Source organism: Amphiura filiformis, chromosome 9 (genome assembly GCF_039555335.1).
Source record: "Amphiura filiformis chromosome 9, Afil_fr2py, whole genome shotgun sequence".
Classification (NCBI taxonomy): domain Eukaryota; kingdom Metazoa; phylum Echinodermata; class Ophiuroidea; order Amphilepidida; family Amphiuridae; genus Amphiura; species Amphiura filiformis.
The window spans coordinates 10,293,409-10,318,243 of NC_092636.1; the positions used below are offsets into that span (position 1 = coordinate 10,293,409).

Here is a 24,835-nt window from a genome sequence, read left to right on the forward strand (position 1 = left end):
GTGAACTCACCGGTCCGGTGACACCGGATTGCTATTCCAAGTACTTTGATAATACAGATAATATGTATTAATGGGTCGAGGCGATTGCATTGAAAAACCTAATAAATTATTCATAACAGTTACGTAATCAATCGATAGTGCGGACACTTTTCATTTGCAAACCACCAAAATTCGTGATCTTTTAGCGTTGGAAAAGAAACCACGTGAATAGAGTGCCCTGGTAGGCTCGCAGTGACATGGGACTGAGTTCCGCAGTCTAATTGCGAGCACAACAATCGCGTACATCGACAGTGGTCATTCCCCAAATCGGCAGTGTACCTAATTGGTATACTTGAAACCGGACCGTGAAACATGGCATTTTTGTACATATTCTTCGGGGTCATCGCCATATCTGCGACTGTAATATTGTCTACTCTGCTGGGTCTTACAGTCTTTACTTACTACAGACGTTACCCATTGCGACATATTCCCTCTCCGCCGATTTCCAAGTAAGTTTCATGGCATTAGGCATTAGACTGCGGAACTCAGTCCTCAATGATAGTCAAGTCATTTATCTTTTGGTCGTTATATGACTATCATTTGAGGACTGAGTTCTTACCATACATCTTCCGAGGTGCAGTTTCAGACAATAGCTTGGGATTATTGGGGCAGAGGTTATCTATTGAATCCTTTCATGACCACTGAAGCATAGTCAAGTCTGCAAAGGACACTCGGCACGAATTGAAAGACCATGTCACTCTCGACAAAAGAATGCATGCACGTCAAAGGTCATACGACACCAATTTGGTGTTTGTTATGACACCAATTTGGAGTTTGTTATGCACCTCGAAATATGTACCTTAAAAGTCTGTGTCTGATTAGGCATATAGAACGAGTTGTACCACTTTCGCCACTAGTCTGTCTGCATTTTTAGAATGTCAAGTTAATATTGATTGGGAATTACATTAATGAAAAAAATTACATTAAATGTTCATATTCTTGAAGGAACGTAAAAAATGCAAAGAAAGAACGTTAATATTTACTGAATTATAAGGGGCATTTCGTGATCTCGATAGCCTCAAAAAAGGAGGTAACATTATATTAACTAGGCGGTTACCCGTATTTCGCGGTTTTTGGCTATCATGGTTATTGGCTTTTGCAGATCTCAAAATCAGGGTGTGTCCTTTGTATGGGATCACTTTCCTCACAGCTGAGCACAATTACAGATTTTGCAATTTGACCTGACTTTCGCTCTCAATTTGAAATTTGACCTGACCTTTGACCACGGATGACCTAACAAACGCAAACCTGAGCTTCCTTGGCCAAAGCTCCATAGAGGCAATTTGAAATGTCTACCTTTTTTGACCTATGACCTTCTTACCGTAGGTCTGACAAAAGTTTGAGCTCCATAGAGGCAATTTGAAATTTCTACCTTTTCTGACCTATGACCTCTTAACCGTAGGTCTGACAAAAAGGTCCAAGGTCCACTCACCCACCAAGTTTGAGCCCCATAGTGGCAATTTGAAATGTCTACCTTTTTGACCTATGACCTCTTAACCGGAGGTCTGACGAAAAGGTCACCGTGGAAACTTTTGTTAGTCCAAGATCCACCCACCCACCACGTTTGAGCTTCATAGAGGCAATTTGAAATTTCTACCTTTTTTGACCTATGACCTCTTAACCGTAGGTCTGACAAAAAGGTCACCGTGGAAATTTGAAATTAGAATTCAATTGGACTTGACCCGGTCGTTGACCTTTGACCTTAAAAAATATAAACTGGTTCTTTCTCATATCAAACTGCACCCACCCACCAAGTTTAAGGAATGTGCGACCCCTAGTCTCAGAGAAAAGCTGCGGACAAACAGACAGACAGAGATGAATTATAGTAAGATTGATTGTGTTTGCTGGGAATGTCAGACGTGCATAAAACCGGGCAGCCTTATTTCTATAGATCTGCTGCGCATTCAAATTGCATTGTATTGCATCGTAATTTCATTTGTGTCTATGCTAATCTGAGACGAATATATAGGTATATTCGTCTCAGATGCTAATTATGTTTACACAACATGAACTCACGTGTTTTCAAGCAAATTCGCCGATAATAGGTGATCAAAAGCGATCGGAATGTTACAAAAGTACAGATCGCATTCAGCTTACTTCATATGAGATGATCTTTGGGAAAATACGGCATAATTTGTCTTGGTGCTTGCGGAATGCCAAGCAGTAAAATATTAAAACGGTGCAGCAATTCATAATTGACAACTAAAAATCGGCGTGTCCTTCATATCCTCCAATGTCAATTTCTTATCCACTCACTAATCCTCACAAAAGCTTTGTGTTGATTACGTAATGTGTGGAGGCAGATTGCAATAAGTACAATGAAATAATGAGTAGGGCGGGCTCCGAGGCCGGTTTCTTCTTCATCTTACGTAACAGTATTGTTCTCCAAAAAAACCGGAAGCTTGTTGTCTGGCGCTCTAGCTGAAATACAGCAAGATAATTTAAGATAGTAAATGTAAACCTGTATTTTAGCTAGAGTATCTCGAGCTAGGGAATGTCATTATCATGATCATACACTAGCTTACACTAAAGGTATGATTGGGAATAATGTAGGCATCAGCCTTTTTGACCCCGTATCCACTTTCTATCTTGCACCAAAACTTGTCAAGCTGAGTCTTGAAAAGGCCGGTGGCCCGGAAAATTTTTCGCGATGAATTTTGTTTTTGCATCAGGCCCAACTGTCCCTATTAACCCCGGGATATTAACGTGTTTGCTGGGATAGACAAAAGACGTTTACCAAAAATTTTAGTTGATTCCAATTATAAATGGCTACAAATATATGATTTTTGTTTGTTTCAAAAATAAGTAGATACTATGTTTTACAACTTGTTTTAACAGATTAACTCCTATTTTATGCTGTGTTTCTTGTACTCGGTCCAAATGCATACATGGTCAGGGTATTACAAAACGGTAACTGGAAACAGCATGCAGGGTGGGTAATTGGAACAAGGGGCATTACTTGCAAGGAGCTATTCATAGCTATATTTACATTGAAAAGACATCAGAATATTTTATTTAACATATAATTCTTGACTAAACAAAGAATAACAACAATAATTTTGTTTTCATGTTTTTTTATAAACATGGTGATATACCACGTAAAAATACACTTTCTCTTAGTACCGTACATAACAGGAAAAAAATGGTTTTTAGATTAAAAAACAAACATCAATAATGAGCCTAATATACCATGAATTAGTTATTTGTAGTATATAATTTCATATTATTTAAGGGGTGGGGTATGAACGTTTGGACAGTATCTATTGTGGGACATTAGAGGACATCAGACATGTCGAATTGCATTCTGAATACGAAGAATGTCCTTCTGATATCAAATAATTTAGATTTTTGAAATTCGCAATGTAATACACATTTTATGGCAAATGATTAAAAATTGATATTTTTGATATTTAACAGTACTCAAGTAAACTTTATAAACCTGATGATTCATACTTAAAGTGTATGTATAAGTGGGATGAAAAGCCGACGATCAATTGAAAATTTTGACCTTTCGTATTGAAGATATTGATTTTTTCCCAAAACACCAAACAAAATGAGGTCTTTTGGGGGAAAAAATCCATAACTTCAATATGAAAGGTCAAAATTTTCAATTGATCTTCGGCTTTTTTTCCCTTCTACATACACTTTAAGAATATGTCATTAGATTTATAAAATTTACTTCGAGGACTGTTATATATCAAAATGTGAAAAATATCAAATTTTAATAATTTGTCATAAAATTTGTATCATATCGCGCAATTTCAAAAAATGTAAATTATTTGATATAAGAAAGACATTCTTCGTATTCAGAATGCAATTCGATATGTCTGATGTGCTCTCATGTCCCACAAAAATACTGTCGAAACGCTCAAAACGCTCATTCCAGATCCCTTCATTTCAGATACCAATCAGCAAAAAAATATTAACATGATATATATATATATATATTTAAATTCAGTCAACCATGTTCCATTTACCTCAAGTGGATCTGCTGTGGGGTAAATGGAACACCAAACTAACTAATTAATTAGCTAATTAGCATATTAATTGCATAATTTCATCATTAAAATCTGCTATATTTTTGTTTAAACATAATAAACATATTGCCAATATTGTATGACAACTCTCAGAACAATATTCAAATATTTAGGAATCAATACCCTTAAATTAGTATTGTTCACTGAACCGTAGCACTACTTCATGGTCAGTGACAACCTTTGAGATTTTCTTCCACTCCATACCGAGTAAACCCAAGTTTGGGGTATGAAACAAAAGCGGAACGTATGGCGTTGGGATAAATGGAACTCTCGGTATGATGTTACCCAATTTTGTTCTTGATTGAGGAAATTGTATTCTCAGCGTTTCATTTACCCCACCGTTCCATTTACCTCAATTTACCCTATTTAAGGGGGGGGGGGGTATTTTTTGCAAAATTTTTTCAAAATATGTTGTCAATTGTCAAATAACATTGTTTTCAAAAACGTTCTATACCCTTTATATAACCCGAAAATAAAACGTTTTCTGTAAAACGTTCTGTGTTTGCTGGAATGTTTCATGCAAATTAGATGCTAGAATACGATTTTTTTAATTAGGCATATACCTTACTTTCAGTTACATTCTAGGACATATAACCAACCTTGCGAAATACAACCGGAACGGGAAAATCTTGGCAGATTTTGCGTTAGACTGGTACGTATACTATAATGCTTTGGTCACATTTAAGAAAAATAAGCTGAGAATCAATAATGACTTATTACCATCACACGTATTATTTATTATTAGTAGTAGATTATACAATAGTATTATTATTTAAAAAAAAACTCACGTAAAAATTAACATTTACCATAAATGGTACCATTTTTACACCAGAGATGCAAAAATGAGACTTACAATACATATACGTGTAATTTCTTTTTGCATCCATAATGGACCGTAATGCGATGAAACATAGTTATAGCTATAACACAGGTTTATTGCCATTATCATTTCCCCTTAACAAAATAAAAAGATATTCATAAAATTCTACTAGAGTTTAACCGGGGTTCGAACCTATAATCTATGGATCCATAGTCCACAGGCTATACCACTATGCTACTTATTGATTACGGAATAAAGTGCATACATAATTATATACTTTGACTAATATAATTGTATTAAAAGTGTTAAAAAATGGGTGCCGGCATTTTCCAAAATGGGCCATTAAGGGTTTCAAATCCAAGATGGCCTCCATTTAATTTTTTTCGGGGAGGAGCGGTCACTGGGTTTAGCAGTTCTTTGGATATATCCAGGATCTATGCTAATGCTGTATGGTTTTGGATTGTCACGGGCTAATTGCCCTTTAGCAGGGCTATTGTGTGGCAGCGGTCAACAGGAAACTAGTGGCATATTAAGGAAACCAGCACGTATTATTTTAAGTCTGTTCCGATAATGTACGAGCGCTCATAGATTCCCAGCAAACAAAAATATCTATACTAAATTACTGAGTTGGTAATTGGTAAGGCTAAAATCTTTTACGGTTTATATCATTTCGGAAAACGGACTTTTGCAATGTAAAGGTCGTGCGCACTTCAATAAAACATCGAATTTTGTTTTGTTTACGTTACGGGGTCAAATTAAGTTAATTAGTTTCAAATGCACTGAAAGGGCCTTTCGGACTAAAATAAGGTTGTCATATTTTTCACACGCATACTACTTTCTTGTCTCATAGTCCGGTCACGGCATCAACTATTATATTACACAGGTGAAACTCACAAGTAATTAACATGTAGGCCGGTAATTTGTCAACATTAGTATGTAATCAGTGTTCAAAAGGTGAATGTTTTTTATGGAGAACCTGTTGTCAAGTGTTTGATGCTTTTGTGTTGAAGGACAAATTAATCAGGGTTGCCAAACCCGTGGTTTGGTAGCCTAAATGGGTGACTTTTGAAGATTTTCCTGAGACTTTCGACAATGTCATGTCCCAAAGAAACAGATGGTTAAGAAAAAAATTGGATGACTTTTCAGCAATGCAGGTGCAAGTCTTGTAAGGCTAAGCATTTGGATGCATTGAAGGCCTACATTATTCAACTAAGGGACTGTGCAATAATTAATTATGAACCCTGCTCAGACCCTGGGAGAGGGTTTGTTGAGCTGACAGGTAATCGGTGTCTGTGCAAAATATTTAGGCCCATGTGGAACGTAAGTGTCCTGCAAAATTGTAAATTTATTTGGATTGTTCTGAGACTACACTTCAATTATTGGGCTGCATCAGGTAAAATGGCACCACAAATTTCAAAATGGGGTGCACCCCAAGGTAAAAAAATGAACCCAGACACTGAAATTGCAACGGACTCTCTCATGTATTTAAATTCTAAATGACAATATCCTCTCACATCACTAATGACATTAAATAGAACATTTAGTGTTTAAAACGTTATAAACGTGTTATAAACAAGTCATTGGAATTAATCAATTGGGCTCACTTTTATGGTATCGCACCATATCCGCATCTTCAACGTTTTTGCAAAATATTTTTCAAGATGTTAAAATGTTTTACATTACACCATCGTTGTTTCTGATTGTTATTAAAACGTGTATATAACCCGACATTTAAACTTTTTCTGTAAAACGTTTTGTGTTTGCTGGGTGATAATGATAAATGATAATCATTGATCGCTAGTACTCCTCTGTTCAGCTTTATTTGATAATTGTCCAGCACATTTATACCAGAATTCTTATTGTTTTTCTACCTTTTCTTATGCTTCTACTTTTTCGTCTATATTGTATTTTCTCGTCCCTCCTCATATTTCAACGTTTTCGCCTCCTTCTCCTCAATTCTCTATCTTCTTCCATTTCCAAGCGCAGTGCAAAAGAATATGGACACATTTTTGCTGTACATTTCTTGTGGAATAGTAGTGTCATTTGTCTCACGCCCAGTGCAGTCAAAGTAAGTTGACATAAATTATTCATACATGTGCGTACTAAAAAAGCGCATTTGGCAACTTCCTAAAATGGGTTCTTGCAAAGGCAGATGCTAAGAAATAGGAGCCTTTCGAGGGAAGTACCTAAAAATTAAATCTTTCGGGGACAGATGCTTAAAATTGAGCGGCTTTATTCCTGTTTGGGAAAAGCAGTAGGAATTTTTCCACAGAAAAGGTTTTAGTAGGGACTTTTTAGGGGTTGAGAGGGAAACAAGAAAATATAGCGTGTGGGAAAACGTTTTTTTTTTCTTCTTTTTTGGTGGGGGCAAAACTACGTAAATAGGGGTCTTGGGTGGGAAGGATGATTATACACAAGGAGTCTTTACAAATGCACATAATGCACTGTACATCTTAGTATTGAGTCCTCCACGAGGGTCATTATCATGATCCCTTGACTTTTAGCTGGGCGCGAATTAGGGATGAACGAAGCTCATATATAACCACACACATGATAACAATCATTGACAATGATAAACAATACAACCAAATTTCAAACTTCTCCAATCATCAGCAAAATAGCTTTACTGCATTCCCCCCTTATTTGCCATGGTTGGTCTAGTAAGTGGTTTGCGTATTCATGAAGCCCTTTAATACAAGCTGTATCAAAATGATTGGTACCCATTTGTTTTTGGTGTTTATTGACAATATTATGTCTACAACATTGGATTTTCTTCAAATGCCCTCAATGTACTTTTAGCTGACGTAGCTCCTATGTGCCATTTTGATGTGCCTTGTTCATACTCACTGGAAACTGACGGCCTGTACTGTATGACTCTATATTCTAGCAAATTTTAGTGACAGCGAATTTTCCGAAATATTCCTGGATTTATTCAAATCTACATACCGTATTTGGATCACGATTTATGGGCAATGGATTGCTTTCAGAGATGCGGACTGAACGATGGGCGCGAAACCGGGCGCTGTTTAACCCAGCCTTTCATAGAAGGTAGGTATTGAAATACAGGCAGCCAAAAAATTAAGGTACCAGCTATGTTCACCCCTGTATATCCTAAATAAAGACACATATTATATTAAAAATTAAAACCAGTAGGCCCTTTAGCTTTAATTTAAGAACTCATTTGTAGAGAATTAATTGAAAACCCAAGGAAGGAATAAAATCAAAAGTGCATATAAATAAAATGTTCTAATCAATGGAAAGGACGGTGCATGTTCGAGAGAACGCTTTGTGTACAAATCAATAGGGCGTCTAACGGTGGCATCTTCAAATTTTAAATTTGCTTCATGCGGGGCTTCATCCTTGGGATTTTGGATCACCATAATCTCTTTACCAATTTCAACGAACGAAATCTTAAATCCGAATTAAAAGATACAGCTATAATTTAAGACCTTTTTTTATGAGGGCGCACTTCATTTTAAAGTATTGTCTGAGGTACTAAAATATTCGTCTATAGATGAGTTGACCTCAATGTTTATCAACAAAGGCAAGGGACTGGTATATCGATATGCTTGAGTGAACCCCATGCAATCACTACACTGTTCAATAGCCTTATTGTGACGTGGCGGGAGTTTTAAAAACACGAGCCCTGAACAAAATATGATGCGCGCGCATACTGCTAGGCAAAAAACAATGGAAATTGTGATGATGCGTGCGCATACTGCCAGGCATTGACGTCAGAAGTCAACTCATCTATATGAAAGGAGTTTAAAAAAAGGTTTATTCCTAAAATTTTATTTGATTTCGATTTTGCGTTTGCGAGTTATCCATGTATGATCTGTATTTCACTACTCCACCATAGACCACTGTTGTAATTTCATTCTGGTGTACAATGGTGTACGAGAACGTAATTCAAATTTGACGATATTTTTCCTAAATGAATTAATCTGCAAGAAATGTTTTGTACATAAATATTATGTAGCCAGAGGTTTCCAAAGGTATCTTTTTTTTTTTGTTGGAAAAGGGGGGATATGGCTGTGGATCACGAAATGCCCTTTTAAGCAGAGGAAGATGAAGTTGTACGGTATTACATGTTTACTCCAATTTACTGCAATTTACTTTTTTTCCTGTTGTGCAATAATTATGAGCCCTGGGGGAGGGTAAAATTGGGGGGGGCAAGAAATTTTTGGCGAGCCGAAAGGGGGGGCAAGCAATTTTTGGCCAGCCGAGAGGGGGGGCAAGCGATTTTTGGCACACATTCATGGGGCGCCTTTTAGATAAAACGCTCTAAAAAGGCTTAGGTAAACAGTACGGAAACGCTTTAATATGCAAATTTTCCTGCTCGCTACGCTCGCAACATATATCTAGACCATTTAAGGTTTGAAAATTGGGATCCCAAAAATTTGGCATGTGTAAGGGGGGGGGGGCAAAGATTTTTTGGCGGGCCGACAGGGGGGGGCAAGCGATTTTTGGCAGGCCGAGAGGGGGGGCAAGCGACTTTTGGCGGGTCGTTCGGAAATTTTACCCTCCCGGGGGGGAAAATAATTATTGCACAGCCCTTACCTAAAAACGTGCCTGAACCAGTTCAATATGAGTTCTGATCTGCTGATTAAAGAACTTGTAGGTAGAAGTGACGGTGAAACTGAGGTTGTGATGCTGGAAGAATTAAACAAAGTTGGATTGGATATCATTGCAAAGGTATGATGCTATAAATCAGTACGATATCACTTTCACAAGTTGTCTTTGACGGTTGGGACCTGCGATTTTTAAATGATACGTTTGGGTTGATGTAATGAACGATACACTCGCCTAAGGGATCAAATCAAAACTCGACCGCCGGTTGCCCGCCGGTTCCGGGCGGTTCCGTCCGGTTCTAAATTATACACAGTAATGAGGTCAGTCGTCACACTCTGGCTCATATGGCCGGTTGGTATCATCGAGTGAATGAGTGGAGTGATTTCAAGTGGTTTCTTTTCAAATTTAGTACAATAGGAATAATCGATTTTCCTTCTCGGAGTTCTTCTCAATCAATATAGCTACTTTTAGCATTTTATTTTGATAAAATATAAACAGAGACCTGGTCTATTTATTTCAAATTATTTTACATCGTGACAGGTTTCATTTCCGAGGGGATAATCGCGATCACGAAATTCTGCATGTTTTAAAACGCAAGGGTCACACACTAAGAAAGAAAAAAAAAAAAAAAAAACAAGACAGAAAGGGAGAAAGAAGGGGAAGAGAGAGGGAGAGATGGGGAAATGGAGGGAGGGGAGAGGTGGAAGAGGGGTGAGAGTATGAGATGTGTCTCTCAAATCACATGAGAGAGAGGGGATAAAAACTACACTAAGTTCGTAATATAGGCCTAGGCCATTAGGCTGGTATATTGGGCCTACAATGATGTTGGCCAGGCTCGTTGAGGTGATGTGCAAGAAGAACTAATGATTTTGCAAGATCGACAAAATATATGCGAATCCCATCACCCCTCGGCACCGCCCCCGTCATCAGCACCAATGGAGATTAGCCATGGGGCAGGGTGGCAAGTCATTCCCCTCTCCTGCTCAGTCGTCAGAAATGTTGTTACAAAATCTTGCTTTTGGTCTATTTTAGACCCAAAATCAACCCCATTTTGTACCATTTTGGGCTATCATTTTCTTCGGAAGGGGGGAGAGGTGTCCCAAATATACGAGAGGGGGGAGGGGTCATAAATGTTTGGAAAGAAAAAATGGGGTGGGGGTCATAAAAACTTTGATGACCAAAATGTAGGAGTCATAAGATGACCACAGATAGTGTGTTTGTTGCCTTCAAAAAGACTGATTTCAATACAATGTTTGCATGCTTAGGGGTGTGTCGGGAGTGTTAGATCAGCTCCTCTGATATAATACTCTTTAGGTGGATCAAAATAAGCCTACCGGGACTAAAATAAAACCAATAGTTGTAAAAGGCCTATGCATCTTCCTTTGGCAAGTTGTCCTCAATTTTGTTCATTTTAGTATTGAAGTTACATTTTTGGCATAAATCACAAAAGAAATCCCCAGTTGAAGTACAAAGCAAATTAGTCAATCAATATCACTTCAACTGGGGATTTCTTTTGTGATTTATGCACGCATCATATCTTCTGGAGGCAGTTTTGAACTAATGACCTTTCGTATAATTGTCCATCACCAATACAGGCCTATGTGATTCACAAAATAATAAATTCACAACTTCTAAATTACTTAACCTATAGAAATCATTGAAACACTGTTCTGAACTTAAATTAACTGATTAAAACAATAGTGATATATTCAAGCAATTTTAACCATAAACAAGAAATCATTTCCAAAATTAATTTGCTTTGGTGGCAAGTCAATAGACACGCGACTAAGAAAAATCGATCATCGTGCAGTACTTTAAAGTATGGGCTATCATGGCTATTGTGACCGTGAAATTTCAAGTATGCGCTATTGTGATCGCGAAATAAACATATCGACATTTTGTTAATCTCTCCGGTTATGTGCTTAAACCAACCGGCGGTTGCTACTCATGCATTCTCGAATATTCATATACCAATGACCTCTGCCAACCGGACGGAACCGCCCGGAACCGGCGGGCAACCGGCGGTCGAGTTTTGATTTGATCCCTAAACAATACAGCAGCCCTTGTTCGATTCCCAGCAGTGCTGTGCCCAGCGGCGGGTAACGGGTTTGAAAGTGTGTGTGTGTGTGTGTGTGTGGGGGGGGGGTCTGTGGCGGTTGTTGAAAATGTAAATAAGGACCGCGAAGGAGGGGATGTGTGATAATTGAGAAACTTTTCCAAAATAAAATCCCAATTGTAGCCATTTGGTTGACCATTTTGGTACTATTATTATGTACACTTTTAAGTTTGAAAAAGCCGAATATTGGCAATTGGTTAAATGAAGGTCGAATTAAGCTTTGACAATATTTTGAAGTGTTGCGATTTGGTAGTTGACAGCATCTTGCGAATGGTAGTCAACTTTGGCAAAAATCGCATTGCTCATTTCATAGCGAGTGTGTAGAAGAATTCAAATATCACAAATATACATTTGTAGGTGGTTCTTGAGTTATGTTGTAGGAGGGCTGAAACACCTGCAACACTTACATAAACGTACATAACTCAATTAACAACGATAAATCAAGCAAGGTTTGAAAGTATATGGTGTCATTACATAATGAAAGTCGATATTTTTGGCTGCTTCGACCAACAGCACCTTGTCTACCCTTAAAGCCATGCCAATCGGAGACATGTTTTGACTGTTATCGTATAAATTATTGTTTTAATACGGATGTAACTAAGGGCCATGCGGTTCGCTTTGTAACTCAAGGAGAAGCATCAGTGTTGGATGTCAAAAGCGGTAGCCTATATTTTTTTCCTAGACAGAGGGTCAAGGGATCATGCCAGGGCTAATTTCAACCATCATTGCTGTCGCTAAGAACCGAGTCGCTCTTGCATCTTGCGAATAAAAAATGACGTTTTCTTGAGGCGAATTTAGTACATATCTCTATGGGGATTTATTTGGTGGTGTGATATCATAACACGGATTTGGGGGTCCCGAAAAGGGGGTGTCTGAAGGGAATATCCCCCGTCAGAAGGGAGAATCCTTTGCAAATTGAAGGCCCAATTGCAGCCATTTGGTGGACCATTTTGGCACTATTATTGTGTACAATTTCAGTTTGAAAAACCGAAGTGGGTTAAATGAAGGCCCAAATTAAAGCCATTCGTGGACAAGTTTGAACTAGTATTGTATAAATTATTGCTTTAAGCATTAGTGTTGGATGTCAAAAGCAGAAGTGAAAAGGGGGATTTGGTTATTCATAACAGGGATTTGGAAAATTTTGGAAAATGAAGATCCAATTATTGAAGCCATATGGAATTGGTGCATCATTTTTAAACGTTCCTTCAGGGTCTAGAATGATTATTGATTATTTGTGATGTGATCAAGCAAAATCAGTCGGAACTCGGAAATATTGATTTTGAGATGTAGCCCCATAGTAAAAAGAAAAGTTTCCCGGTGACCACCCGATGACCATTCGGTGGTCATCAGAAACCTTTCGGGTACCTTTTCCAGAGTTATCCGAAAGTGCCCGCTAGCGGATACCTTGCGGATACCTTGCGGATACCTAATGAAGTTATCCAAAAGTTTTCGGGTAGACATCCGGAAGTCTCCCAAAAACTCAAATATTTCAAATGAGTTACCCAGAAGGTTCCCAGAAACTTATATTCTTTGCAGGAGTTACCCGGTGGTTATCCACTTTTAATTTGACCTTGAAAATAAGAAGAAGAATGCGTGGGTGGGTATGTGGTCAAAGGTCACTGAATGAATTCAAATAATGGAGTAGCTAGCTGTTGGCAGTTGGAATATATTTGTGCAGAATATTCAAGTTATTTGTGGTCCAAAATGTATGGATTTACATGTAGGACATTACAAGATGTTTACTAATTAATCTGGAACATGCTGTAGGAATTATAAAAGCATTGAATGCTTGATTTCATATGACAATGCAGGTAGGAAAATTTGTATGAAATGATTTGTATTGATGCAGTCTTTATACATTGATGTACCTAATATGACACATTTGAATGTTTTAGTTTATATCTTTTCTAGTAAATCATACATGATTTTGACAGTAAATTAATGTCAATTAATAATTGTTGTAAATAAATTATAATATTTGATATGAAAATTATTATGCTGTGTCAGTGATGTGATCACATTTACATGTAGGTACTGTAATACATGTATAAATTATGCTGATATCATAACAATTTGGTTGTAATTAATTGAAAGGTATGCACCTTATAAAGGTGTGAACCAATTAAATTAAATCAGGAATATTTAAAATTACATTGTACACTTTCAAGTTTCTTAAAGCAAGATAGCACAAGCTCAACTGCCATGACTGCAGAGTTATATTTATCCAAAATCTACAATTCAAATAATAAGCTAAATTGCCTATAAATTTGTGCATACTCATGAATTTGTATTTCTGCATTCCCAAAAGGTCAACAGGAAGTCTCCAAAGAGGTCACCAGGTATATCGTCACCAAAAGTTATCCGCTAGGTCCCCGAAAAGTTATCGGGTAGTTATCCGCTAGTTCCCCAAAAAGTCATCGGGTGGTTACCCGCTAGTTTCCCAAAACAGTCATCGGGTAGTCTTCCGGTACCTATTACCTGAAAGGTATCCACTATTGTTTCCCAAAAATTTATCGGGTAGTCACCCGCTACCCATCTAATTTGCATGTGAAATTTGCCGGTGTCTACCCGGTGACTATCGGGAAGTTATCCGAAAAGGTCTTATTTTTTGATATGGGGCCAAACAAAGGAAATACTTCCTTTTGTTTCCTCTTGTTTTGGAAACTCCTTAATTGCTCATATCTTTGGAACCGGTTGTTCATGGGGTTTTCTGGAAAATGCAGCTTTGTAAGTGTTTTTTGCTATTCTATAAGAAACTGAAAATTTAATATCTCCGAGTTCCGATTGATTTTGCTTGATCGCATCACATTTATGTTTGATTATTTATGTTCTCCCAGCACATTATGGAAGGCCGGTTGAAATATGTGTGGGGGTGTGTGGGGTGTGTGTGTGTGTAGGGGGGGGGCACAGGCCCGGTTCCGCCACAGCGCTGTTGACCGTGAGTATGGTTGCTGATGCATACCCGAATAATGTCACCGTTGCTATAATGTCGTTTCTATATCACACACATTTGTTTTTCTTCAGGTTGCTTTCGGAACTGACCTCGGTATTTACAGTGGTGGTTCGAAACCTTTCATTGATGCTGTAACATGCTCATTGAGAGCTCTCTCTGATTCTTTTCGTCGGCCTTGGTTAGCGGTTAGTATATTTCGTTTCATATTAACAAATGGTGATTCACTATAAATCACTGACAGGATTTAAAGAAGAGATATAGGAGCATTCTACTTGATTACTTTAACATGTTACGTACATTTTTGCTGCACCATGAAATGGTCTCAGCTTATATTACTAATTTCTTTCCTTACCTACTCAGTAACCTTTGTAATCTCGAAATGCCAAGAAGGTATGACCTCCGAGTGGTGTCAAATGAAAGAGGAAAAAGAGAAGAATGTATTTCCCCACCCATCATAATATTCATATATTTTCGTATCTTGAAATACTAAGGCGGTATGACTCCCCGAGTGGTGTCAAATGAAAGAGAAAAAAGTAAAAATAATTATTCCACCGAGGGTAGCACTCCTCTTTAAAACCCGGATCACTATTCCTATAAAAGGCCATATAAAGAGTGAATATTTATAATTTGGGTCTTTTTTCACGAAATATCACGAAAACAAAACAAAAGTGTAACTCCTCGAGTGGTTGTCAAATGACAGAGAAAAAGTAAAAAATATTGCAAAAAATATTTTCCCCAGGGTGACACTCCTCATAAGACCCTGGTCAACTTTAAAAAAAACTCGGGATAAAATATCTCGAAAACAAAAGTGTGACCCCGGGTGGTATCACATGAAAGAGAAGCCGAAGCCACATAGTTCAGCTATGGTGCGGTAGTTTATTATGAGTTTTATGAGCTTTACCTATATTGGGTAGAAAGGGACAACTGCTTATATAACATAGACGATTTGGGACCGTTGGCAGCTTTTCCAAAGTATTTTGCATGATGTATATCCGAAGTAAGGTTCACCCTTTTTTAGAGCTCTTTTGGCTTGATGGAGTAAAGATATTGTCCAAGGTGTCAGCTGGTGTCTAGGTCTTCTTAACTCCCAATATCATGCTTTACGTGTAAAATACAAGATCTATAGATTATCTGATTATGGGTCTTAAAAGAGTTTTGTGTGTAATCGGGCTGATTTTTTCATCCCATAGTACAACCCACTGCCATCTGCCAGAGAGTATCGCAAAGAAGTTGACAAATCGTGCCGATTCATCCGAGAGACTGGCCGACAATGTATCCAAAATCAAATTGATATGCTCCAGAAGGGGCAGCCACTATCCAACAATATAATCGCCTACATCATACAGACTTCTAGCGAGTCAGGAGAAGGCCTTCCAGAAATGGAGGAGATGTTGGACGAATTTGTTACGTTTTTTATGGCAGGCAAGTAACCATGGTAACCATGGCAAGTAAGCAATCATAGAACCTTATCATATCACATGGAGTATCCTCTAATTTGAGCAACCTGTATTTTAAAGGTGTTACTATTCAAATGGGATCATTAACGTCCTATTCTTTAGTAGGTCTATTGTGCCGGTAGCGATTCAAAACTGATGTGACATGAAGTTAATTCTATATTATTATAATTATTTATTCCTTATTTCTGAATATTGTTTGAATCTAATGACCTCTAACCTGGGGTTTGGTTCCGTTAGGGAGGCAAATCTGCACTGCTACCAGAGATAGTTGACATCATGGTGGTTCACAAAATACATAATAACAATTGGACCGGAGTACATCAAATTTTTGGCTCGTTTGAGGTCCAAAACATGAACATGCTCCAATTTTGACGAAAGAGGTGTCAAAATGTTCTGATATCACATTTATCACAATTCAAATAAAGAACAGTTTACGCTTCCCATGCGCGTATATATATTTTTTGGGGAGGGGGCTTCGAGCCCGGATAAAAACAGGGGGCGGCAAAAAGAAGGGGCGGCGAGAGATGAAGGGACGGCAAGAAGAATAATGAAAGAAAAATGACGGTGCTGAATGGGCGGCAAGAAGTATTATTAACCCTAACCCTACCCGTGATGTTTTTGCTATCGGAAGGGAAAGAAGAAACGAAAACGGAGAGAGAAGGTGAAGAAAGAAGTCACTTGGTACCCCCGGGATTCAAACCCGGGACCCCTAGCATGCCACGCACACGATCACCGACATGTAGCTACCTAGGTTTGGCTGCCCCGGGCAGCAATTCCCTGGGTATAATGACTTGGGCAAGTCACGTGGAATGCATGCAAGCAGAGTGGTTTTAATAGTGAGCTTTAGTGAGACTCAGTTGGCTTAGGGTTAATGAAAATAGGGCAGAATTGGTAAAACTACTGTAACTATATCTTTTTGGTCGCCAGCAGAGCCACCGCTCGAGGGGTGGGGTTAATTGGTGGTGGTAGGGGGGGGGGGTAACACTTCTAGTTCTTTAATATAAAAACAAATTGATGACAAAAAATTGCTCCCTAAAATTGTTCAGCTCCAATTGAGGCCTAGTTTAGTTTTGTTGGCATTACCTAACAAAACATCACAGATTGTGCAGACTATTCTGTGTGCATTTTGGTGTATCCTGTCATGTGTCAACTATCAACAGATAGTAGTGCAGCTTCGATTTTTCCCATCATGCTCATGGTAACCCCTATTCTCTGCTCCCATTCATGCCATCCCGGGCTCCCAACCTATCTGGCTTAATACACGTGATTATGTTGTAAACGATGTCTTCTGCAAACTATTTTCACATTAAATTATTTAGACACCATTTTATCCATTAGAACATTTAATTCGTCGTATTAATTTAACATTTTAAATATATATGATAATAGGTCAAGAGACAACTGCCAACTTACTTGCCTGGACTCTTATGGAACTCACTCAACACCCAGACATCGTCTACAGGTATTATATTTACTCAAATACCATCCGTATTATTATTAGAGCCCGCTTCAAATAATAGTCATAGTACAGTCTGCAAAACAATAACAACCAGTTATTGGTACCCGTGTATATCCTAAACAAAGGCAGATATATCATAATTAGAACCAGAAGCCAATAGTTGCATCTTTCGGAATTAAAACCCCATTCGTTAAAATCGGTTACGAAATAAAGCCATAAAAATCCAAAACCCCAGGAAGATGCAAATTCAAAAGTTGCAGTTTTCCTCCATTACTTGTCTTATTGATTTTATTATTTCGTTACTTCCTTGGGTTTTAGATCACCGTTTCTATAATTCTTAAATAATTTCAACGAGTAAGATCTTAAATCAGAGCTAAAGGGTACAGGTATTGGCTGCTGGTTTTAATTTTGACATATTTATCTTTGTTTAGCATATACAGGGGCAAACATAACTGGTAACTTAATTATTTGGCTTACTGTAGTAAAAACAAACCCACAACTCTATAGCATATCACTATCTTGTGGCCTCCCCAGTAAGCGCAATCGGTGATCACACGATCATAAGCAGATGGTACGGTATTTGTTTGGGTGTGTTTTCCTTGAAAATGGACCGCAAACAATAATCTTCGTAAGACAGTGATTAGACATTAATTATTTCGGTGTCATTGTCAAGTTTCTTACCGTTTCATACCTCATACCTTTGCATATTTATAGTTGTCATAAGTCACATTTATTTCATTTGAAACATCCTGATTTCAGTTCTAATATTAATGATTTAATCGATCATCAATGTCTCTTCCTTTAGGTTAAAAACTGAAATAGACGCAGTTATTGGAGACAAGGGCAATGTAGCATTTGAAGACCTATCTAAATTAGAATATATGATGGCGGTAAGGGAACGAATATTATTGAGACACTACACAAAATGCATATACTGCGCTAATAAAGTATCCTTAGAAATAATCACAATTTCAAAACTGAACAATATGAGGGTAATTTTTTTAAATAGATGCACTATCTAATCCTGCACATTATGACACCAAATTAAATACAAAGTGACAAACTGGCCTATTCAAAACTCCACGGACTAGACATCTGGTTTGAGAGTGGTGAATGGCTAATTTATGCGTTTGGCTTTAATTTAAAACAAAAGGAACGAAAGAAAACTGAAACAAAAGAACAGTTTTAAAAGTGACAAACTGGCTTATACAAGGCGCAAAAAGATTCCAACAAGCGAAACAAAAGACAACACAGTTTCTTAATTGAAGCGTTATTTAAAGCAGTTTTTATTTCAGTTTTTGTACTTTTCATAACTTTCACTTTATTTGTTAGTTCTTTTGTTTCAGTTTTCTTTCGTTCCTTTTGTTTTAAATTAAAGCCAAACGCATAAATTAGCCATTCACCACTCTCAAACCAGATGTCTAATCCGTGGAGTTTTGAATAGGCCAGTTTGTCACTTTTAAAACTTGACTTAGTTTATTCAATGGCTTGTAACTTTACTTCTTGAGGTCACATTGGATTCAATGGGGTGTCATAATGTGCAGGATTAGATAGTGCATCTATTAAAAAAACAAATTTACCCCAATATTGTTCAGTTTGGAAATTGTGATTATTTTTCCTAGTGTAAGGATACTTTATTGGCGCAGTATAGTAACTTGATAAACTTTTATAGTTAAAGTTCCTTTAAGGCGTTGTTTAACTTTTGTGAACTGGCAATGAGATATGGTAAGGTAAGGCAACACGTATACAGGTATAGTTTGGTTCTGTAGTGCTATCTATTCCCCGATAGGTGCCGATGGATTTTTATATCGGAACGTGAACATTTGCATAGTATTATTTTATCAGTGGTATAAATTATATGACCGTCCACCACAAATCGCTCGTAAAGTCGGTAAACTGTATTCTGTGTTTCATTGTAAAATATGCATTATGGTTGTATTAATATGTACCTCAAGTTGGTGCTACATGTTTCTCATTTTGCTAGTGCCAGTCAAACCCCTTTATAAACCAAGCATTAATCCTATTGTTGAGGAGGATAATAAGCTTCTAATTATGTATAGAATTCGTAAATAGCTCTAGTCTTCGTTTGTTTTGGCTAAATCCTGTTCAAGTGGTGGGTGGACCAAAAATGAACAATGAGAGGACATTCCCTAACCTCGTTGACTTGGGGATGATTTGAAGTGATCGCCAATTATGACCAGAATACCAGGAATGTGGAAAAAGAGAAATAATGTAGCACCGAAATAATGTACCCTTTTGGTGAAGGAGCAAAGTTTAACAAACCATAACTCCGCTTCTGGATATCGTTTGAAGTCAAATGATATATCATTGTAAAGCTTAGGATATATTTTTTCTAAACACGGAAGAAAACAAAATTGAACACATTACTTTATTTAGAACAACATACAAAATTGATGCATCCACACACTTCAAATATGTCAATCAAAAGAATTTTTGATAAAGCTCATGCTCATTTGCATATAAGTTACATACTGAATTATAAAAGTTATTTTTAGAAGCTTACAGTTTAAGGTATTATGCCAACTTCTCTTTGTAAATCTTCAGTACGACTCTCCATATCACTCAAATAAACCACTTTTCCTAGTCAATAATTAAGTTTGAAATATTGTAAATTATGTAAAATGGAAATCATGTTGATTAGGTCACCATAGTTAAAGGTCATATATATTGCTCGGACAACATTATATCATTGGCAAGCTAATATTATGAGGACAATGAAAATGAGAAAATAAGACGTTTAAAATTGATATTCCGCAAAAACCAACTTAAGCGATGAGTTCCTTCGAACGAGACAGATTTTACCTAGGAAAAAGTTGACGTCATGAAATGACTGTGCCTGTTTTGCGAGTAAGGACTATAAACATTCTCAATGCACAGAACGATTACTGTTGTTGTTCACAGAAAAAAAACCCTCTGAATTAAGTATTACAAATGTTTAAACATATAGATAAAATCAGCCGCTTTTTTTTTTATATATTAGTAAATTGTGATAATTACAATTCATATGTATATATCATGAGAAATATTTGGGCTAAAAATATAAAAATAATTTCAGCGTGATCAATCTGAGACTAGCATATAAACCGTGTTAAGTCCACAAAGTGTATCTGATTTCTCTGTGCGATATTGCAATGCTATAGTTATTATAGTTTCAGTTGGATGAAATATTACAAAGCAAACGCATAGTAACAATACTGTGTGACGCTTTGTTTCCCAAATGAGAACAATAGTCTGCATATTGTTATGCAGCATTGTTATGGTAAATAATAGTACAACTCATTGTTGCTAATGTCAAACTTGTCAAAGTGATCACACAAGTAAATGAGAGCATGATACAGTGCCCGCTTCATTTACTTACGTCATCAGCCGCTGCCTTGAAAATTAATTTCGCTTCAGAACACGTGCGAGCCCGAACTTCACCCACACAATTTCTCTTTTTTCAGGAGAAATACACATAAAAAAATTACGAGTATCAACTTGTAATGTAATAATTATTTTCTTCGAACAGAGATAAACTTGTTTTTGCAATAGACATGCCCTTTAAACGTCAAAAATTAAACACAAACTGACGATAGACATAAAACCTGTAAACTTACATTATCCGGTCATACATTCGACACAGGTGCTTAAGGAGTCTCTACGATTGCATCCACCTTCAACTGGTTCTACACGTGTAGCTCCACATAACTGTTCTTTTGATGGGATGAAGATACCTGCTGGAACACCAGTTATAGTGAGTTGATTGTTGTTGTTTTTTGCTGCCTTAGTGACCACTATCGGAACTCAATATAGGCTCAATTTACCCTGACGCACCTGAGTACTACAAAATACTACTTGATATATGCGCTGTTCGTGCGTGCATCCCACGTGGTGTGATAACGCAAGCGCCCTAAGTGATGTCTAGGCATGGTTTCTCTGGCCAGCGTATCCCAAGACCCGTGGCAAAGTGTCGCCGACCCAGTGCTTGGCATGCGAGGGGTCTCGGGTTCGAATCCCACCCAGAGCAAACCACTTCTTTCTTTGTTTTCTCTCTTTATTACTTCCTTTTTTTCCCTTCCCGTCGCGAAAAAGCCCCTGGCGGGTTAGGGTTAAGGGCTCGCAGACCTACACATCGGACACACAAAAGTGCATTCAGAAAACGATGCCCTTCTGATATCAAATAATTTTGATTTTGTCAAATTCGCGATATAATACAAATTGTATGGCAAAAAATGGACATTTTGACATTTAGCAGCCTGTAAACTCCTTTGGCAGATTGGTAACACACACGAGTAGTGGAATAATTCTCGCATGATCTATAGATCATATTCAGACTTATTTCCAAGTGAAACATCAATATTTTTTGCATGGTGTTCCTACAAATATGGATGAAAGGGAATGTTTATATTTGTTTGTGATTGCCATTTTAAGTGCAATAATAGTTGCATGTTCATTTTTGATAGGTATTTTCTTACACAATGGCCAAGATGGAGGAGTACTTTCAAAACGCGGAGACCTATGACCCAGATAGATTTTTGCACAATGATGACAAGTAAGTATAGTATTAGGGACAACATCCTTTTTGGTCCTGTAGCGCTCTCGGTGCCCGAAGAGGTACCGATGGCACTTTTTTTTCGTACCTGGAACATTTGTACTATGCAGACGTTAATTATTATGCTTGATACAATGCATTACATATCTATGGTGTGATGTTAAGAGTCATCGGTATCTAACCGGGCACCGATAGTTCTATAGTACCAAATTGGATGTGGTGCCTCAGAACAATGCAACTAGTGATCTGCAAATAAGATCTTCAGGATTTTCAATCAAAAAGATGAGATTGGATGCAATTCCTATTCCGATATTCTTGTATAGGTTACAAATCCAAAATTGATGTTGTGTACTTCAATGATAATTTGGTGCTACGACTAAGTAAATTACGCTGTCCACAACAATTTGGCAAAACTAGTACCATGATGATATTTCTTGAAATTAATTGTTGCTGTTTTCAGAAGTGACAATTTTATAACCAATTTCAGTTATACTAAAGACCCATTCAGTGAACCCAGCGCAAGTGAAAAAAAATTAAAATTGTTTATAAATGACTAAAAAGCGAAGGATAAGTCCCCTCTGGGAAAAGTCATTCAAATTGTCTTTTGGTATTTTTGAAATGACAAAAAAATAAAAAAAATGCAAAAAAACGAAGAAAACAGCAGTATTGACGAAGTTGAACCCTCATTCAAATACATGTAGCTAATTTATATACTGTCAGTATATAAATTACAGATTCATGTAAAATGTCTGATTTTGTCTTAAATACACGGCTTTCGGCTGAACCACTAGCAGGCTATGTTAGCACATCTATGACAATGACAAAGGTGCCAAATATGAATTTTCTTGTGATCGATAGCCTATTTGGTGGTTTTTCATTAAGTCCCTGTTAAACATGGTTTAGCAATTAGATATGCATCTCGATGTATTCAAGTGTATCGTCTTGTTTTATTATGTATTTTCTTATGGTATTTAATTTCCCAGACAATATGATGTTTCCTATGCTATTTGGTGGTCTTCTATTAAATACCTGAGTGGTCTAGCAATAATTGTTATGCGTCTCGATTTAATTTGTATGTGATGTTTGTGTGTGGACTGATTGTGTGTTATCGTAGTTTTTGATGTAACAGTATGCAGTTGCGTATTTCTAGTGTAAGCTTGAAAAGGAATATATAGCGTTGCACACATTTTAAGACTATATGTATTTGCATTTTGATTATACTTATATTACAGGAGCGCGAGCATGTATGCCTATTTTCCCTTCTCTTTGGGTCCACGTATGTGTATAGGACAGCAATTCGCACTGGTAAGATTACCTACCCATAGCTACTAAATGACATGGGAAAAATGTTCAAAATCTGTTAAATTATTATGATCTCAAAATGAGGCCATATAGTAAATGGGTACCTGGATGTATGCATGCCTGTAACGCCCCCCATTATTCCCTCACGGAGATGTGATGTACATCGCTTCTAGCGGATAACATTTTGGAGTTGGTAGTCAATTTATATCTGCAGTGGCGTAACTAGGGTTGGTAGCGCCCGGGGTAAGAAACAAAATTGGCGCCCCCCTCCACCCGAGAATATCTTAGACGCGGGGGTGTGAGGATGGAGTCTTTTTTAAGTGAAGCCGATTTGGCGCCCCTAATGGTAGCGCCCGGTGCACGTGTGTCTGACAGTAGGCCTATTACGATTTTAGAATCGGGCATTCTCTATATTCGGGAGTAGTGTCTCGAAAACTTCATGGGACGTTTAAACTCTTACTTGTCTTTCTATGACTTCTGGAAAATTCATGTGAAACGATAATGTTCATGATTTTTAGCGAAACAGTTGTTTGCTTGCTCGTTTATAAAGCTTTACTTACAAGCTTCACCTATTTGTATAACACATTTTTACATTTTTTTTCAGATCCAGGCACGTGTGATATTATCAAAATTGCTGCAAAAGTTTGAGTTTAAATGGGTACCAGACCAGTCAATGGGTCTTGTGGAAGAAACTACCGTCAAACCTAAGGATGGGTGTAAATGTTACCTTTCTGCTGTGTTATAAAATGCTCTTTCTACTACCAGCTACTCAATATACCAAGCGTACCAAGACGTTGTTCCTCACACGGCTCTTTTCAGAGACACCATCTCGAGATAAGGAGCAATCTGCTGTATCACTTGGGCAACCCACAATGGGCAACCCACAATGATACTCTGTAGACATTGTAAACACAGGGCAGTCGACATGTATAGAACTTTCATTAGTTTTGACCTGAAAAAAGTCATTGCCAATCCTGACGACATAAAAGCTTGACAGTTTATACTTCGATGGCGAACCAGCTGAAACCCGCAAGCCGTTCCTCTTTCCATTCCTTAATACCTGTAATTAAATGGCTCAATTCTTCCTAGTTTTTGTCTTTTTGGTGGTTTTGTCTCTTCAGTTCTGCGCTATATGATGTGTTTTCACAACTGCGTCTCAGTTACATGTATTTGTAGGCATGTATTTATACATGTATATATTTTTTGTATGTTTGTACAATACATTTCGAATAAATTATCATATTTTCATATTTTATCATATCATCACATCATATCATATCATCATATCATATCATATATCATCATATATCATATCATATCATATCATATATCATATCATATCATATCATATCATATCATATCATATCATATCATATCATATCATATCATATCATGATCATGTATCATATTATCATATTATCATAAACACAGCCAAAAAAGAAAGTCTCCAGTAGTTCCATCCCCATTTAATCAGATTCTGATGAGTTTATGGCAAAATAATTTATATAATAATTTTCTATACACTCTC

General features: G+C 37.3%; 1 protein-coding gene and 1 long non-coding RNA gene across 2 annotated transcripts; both read left to right on the top strand.

The window, feature by feature from the left end:
• The first annotated feature begins 227 nt into the window (after positions 1-227).
• Positions 228-7,986, top strand: LOC140160611 (uncharacterized). The gene is made up of 4 exons (XR_011859997.1): positions 228-488; positions 4,651-4,728; positions 6,883-6,964; positions 7,784-7,986. It is a non-coding gene; the product is annotated as an uncharacterized lncRNA (long non-coding RNA).
• Positions 7,987-9,458: 1,472 nt separating this feature from the next.
• Positions 9,459-24,528, top strand: LOC140160610 (cholesterol 24-hydroxylase-like). Its single transcript, XM_072183857.1, has 9 exons — positions 9,459-9,591; positions 14,609-14,722; positions 15,728-15,959; positions 17,384-17,456; positions 18,259-18,343; positions 21,097-21,207; positions 21,917-22,005; positions 23,238-23,310; positions 23,912-24,528. The coding sequence occupies exons 1-9, from the start codon at positions 9,484-9,486 to the stop codon at positions 24,050-24,052; spliced, it is 1,026 nt and encodes a 341-aa protein (XP_072039958.1). The 5' UTR covers positions 9,459-9,483; the 3' UTR covers positions 24,053-24,528.
• Positions 24,529-24,835: the final 307 nt, after the last annotated feature.

Coding starts and splice junctions, on each gene's coding strand:
- LOC140160610 (XM_072183857.1), top strand. CDS start 9,484: ATGAGTTCTGATCTGCTGATTAAAGAACTTGTAGGTAGAAGTGACGGT. Junction 9,592..14,608: donor GATTGGATATCATTGCAAAG/GTATGATGCTAT, acceptor GTTTTTCTTCAG/GTTGCTTTCGGAACTGACCT. Junction 18,344..21,096: donor AATTAGAATATATGATGGCG/GTAAGGGAACGA, acceptor CATTCGACACAG/GTGCTTAAGGAGTCTCTACG.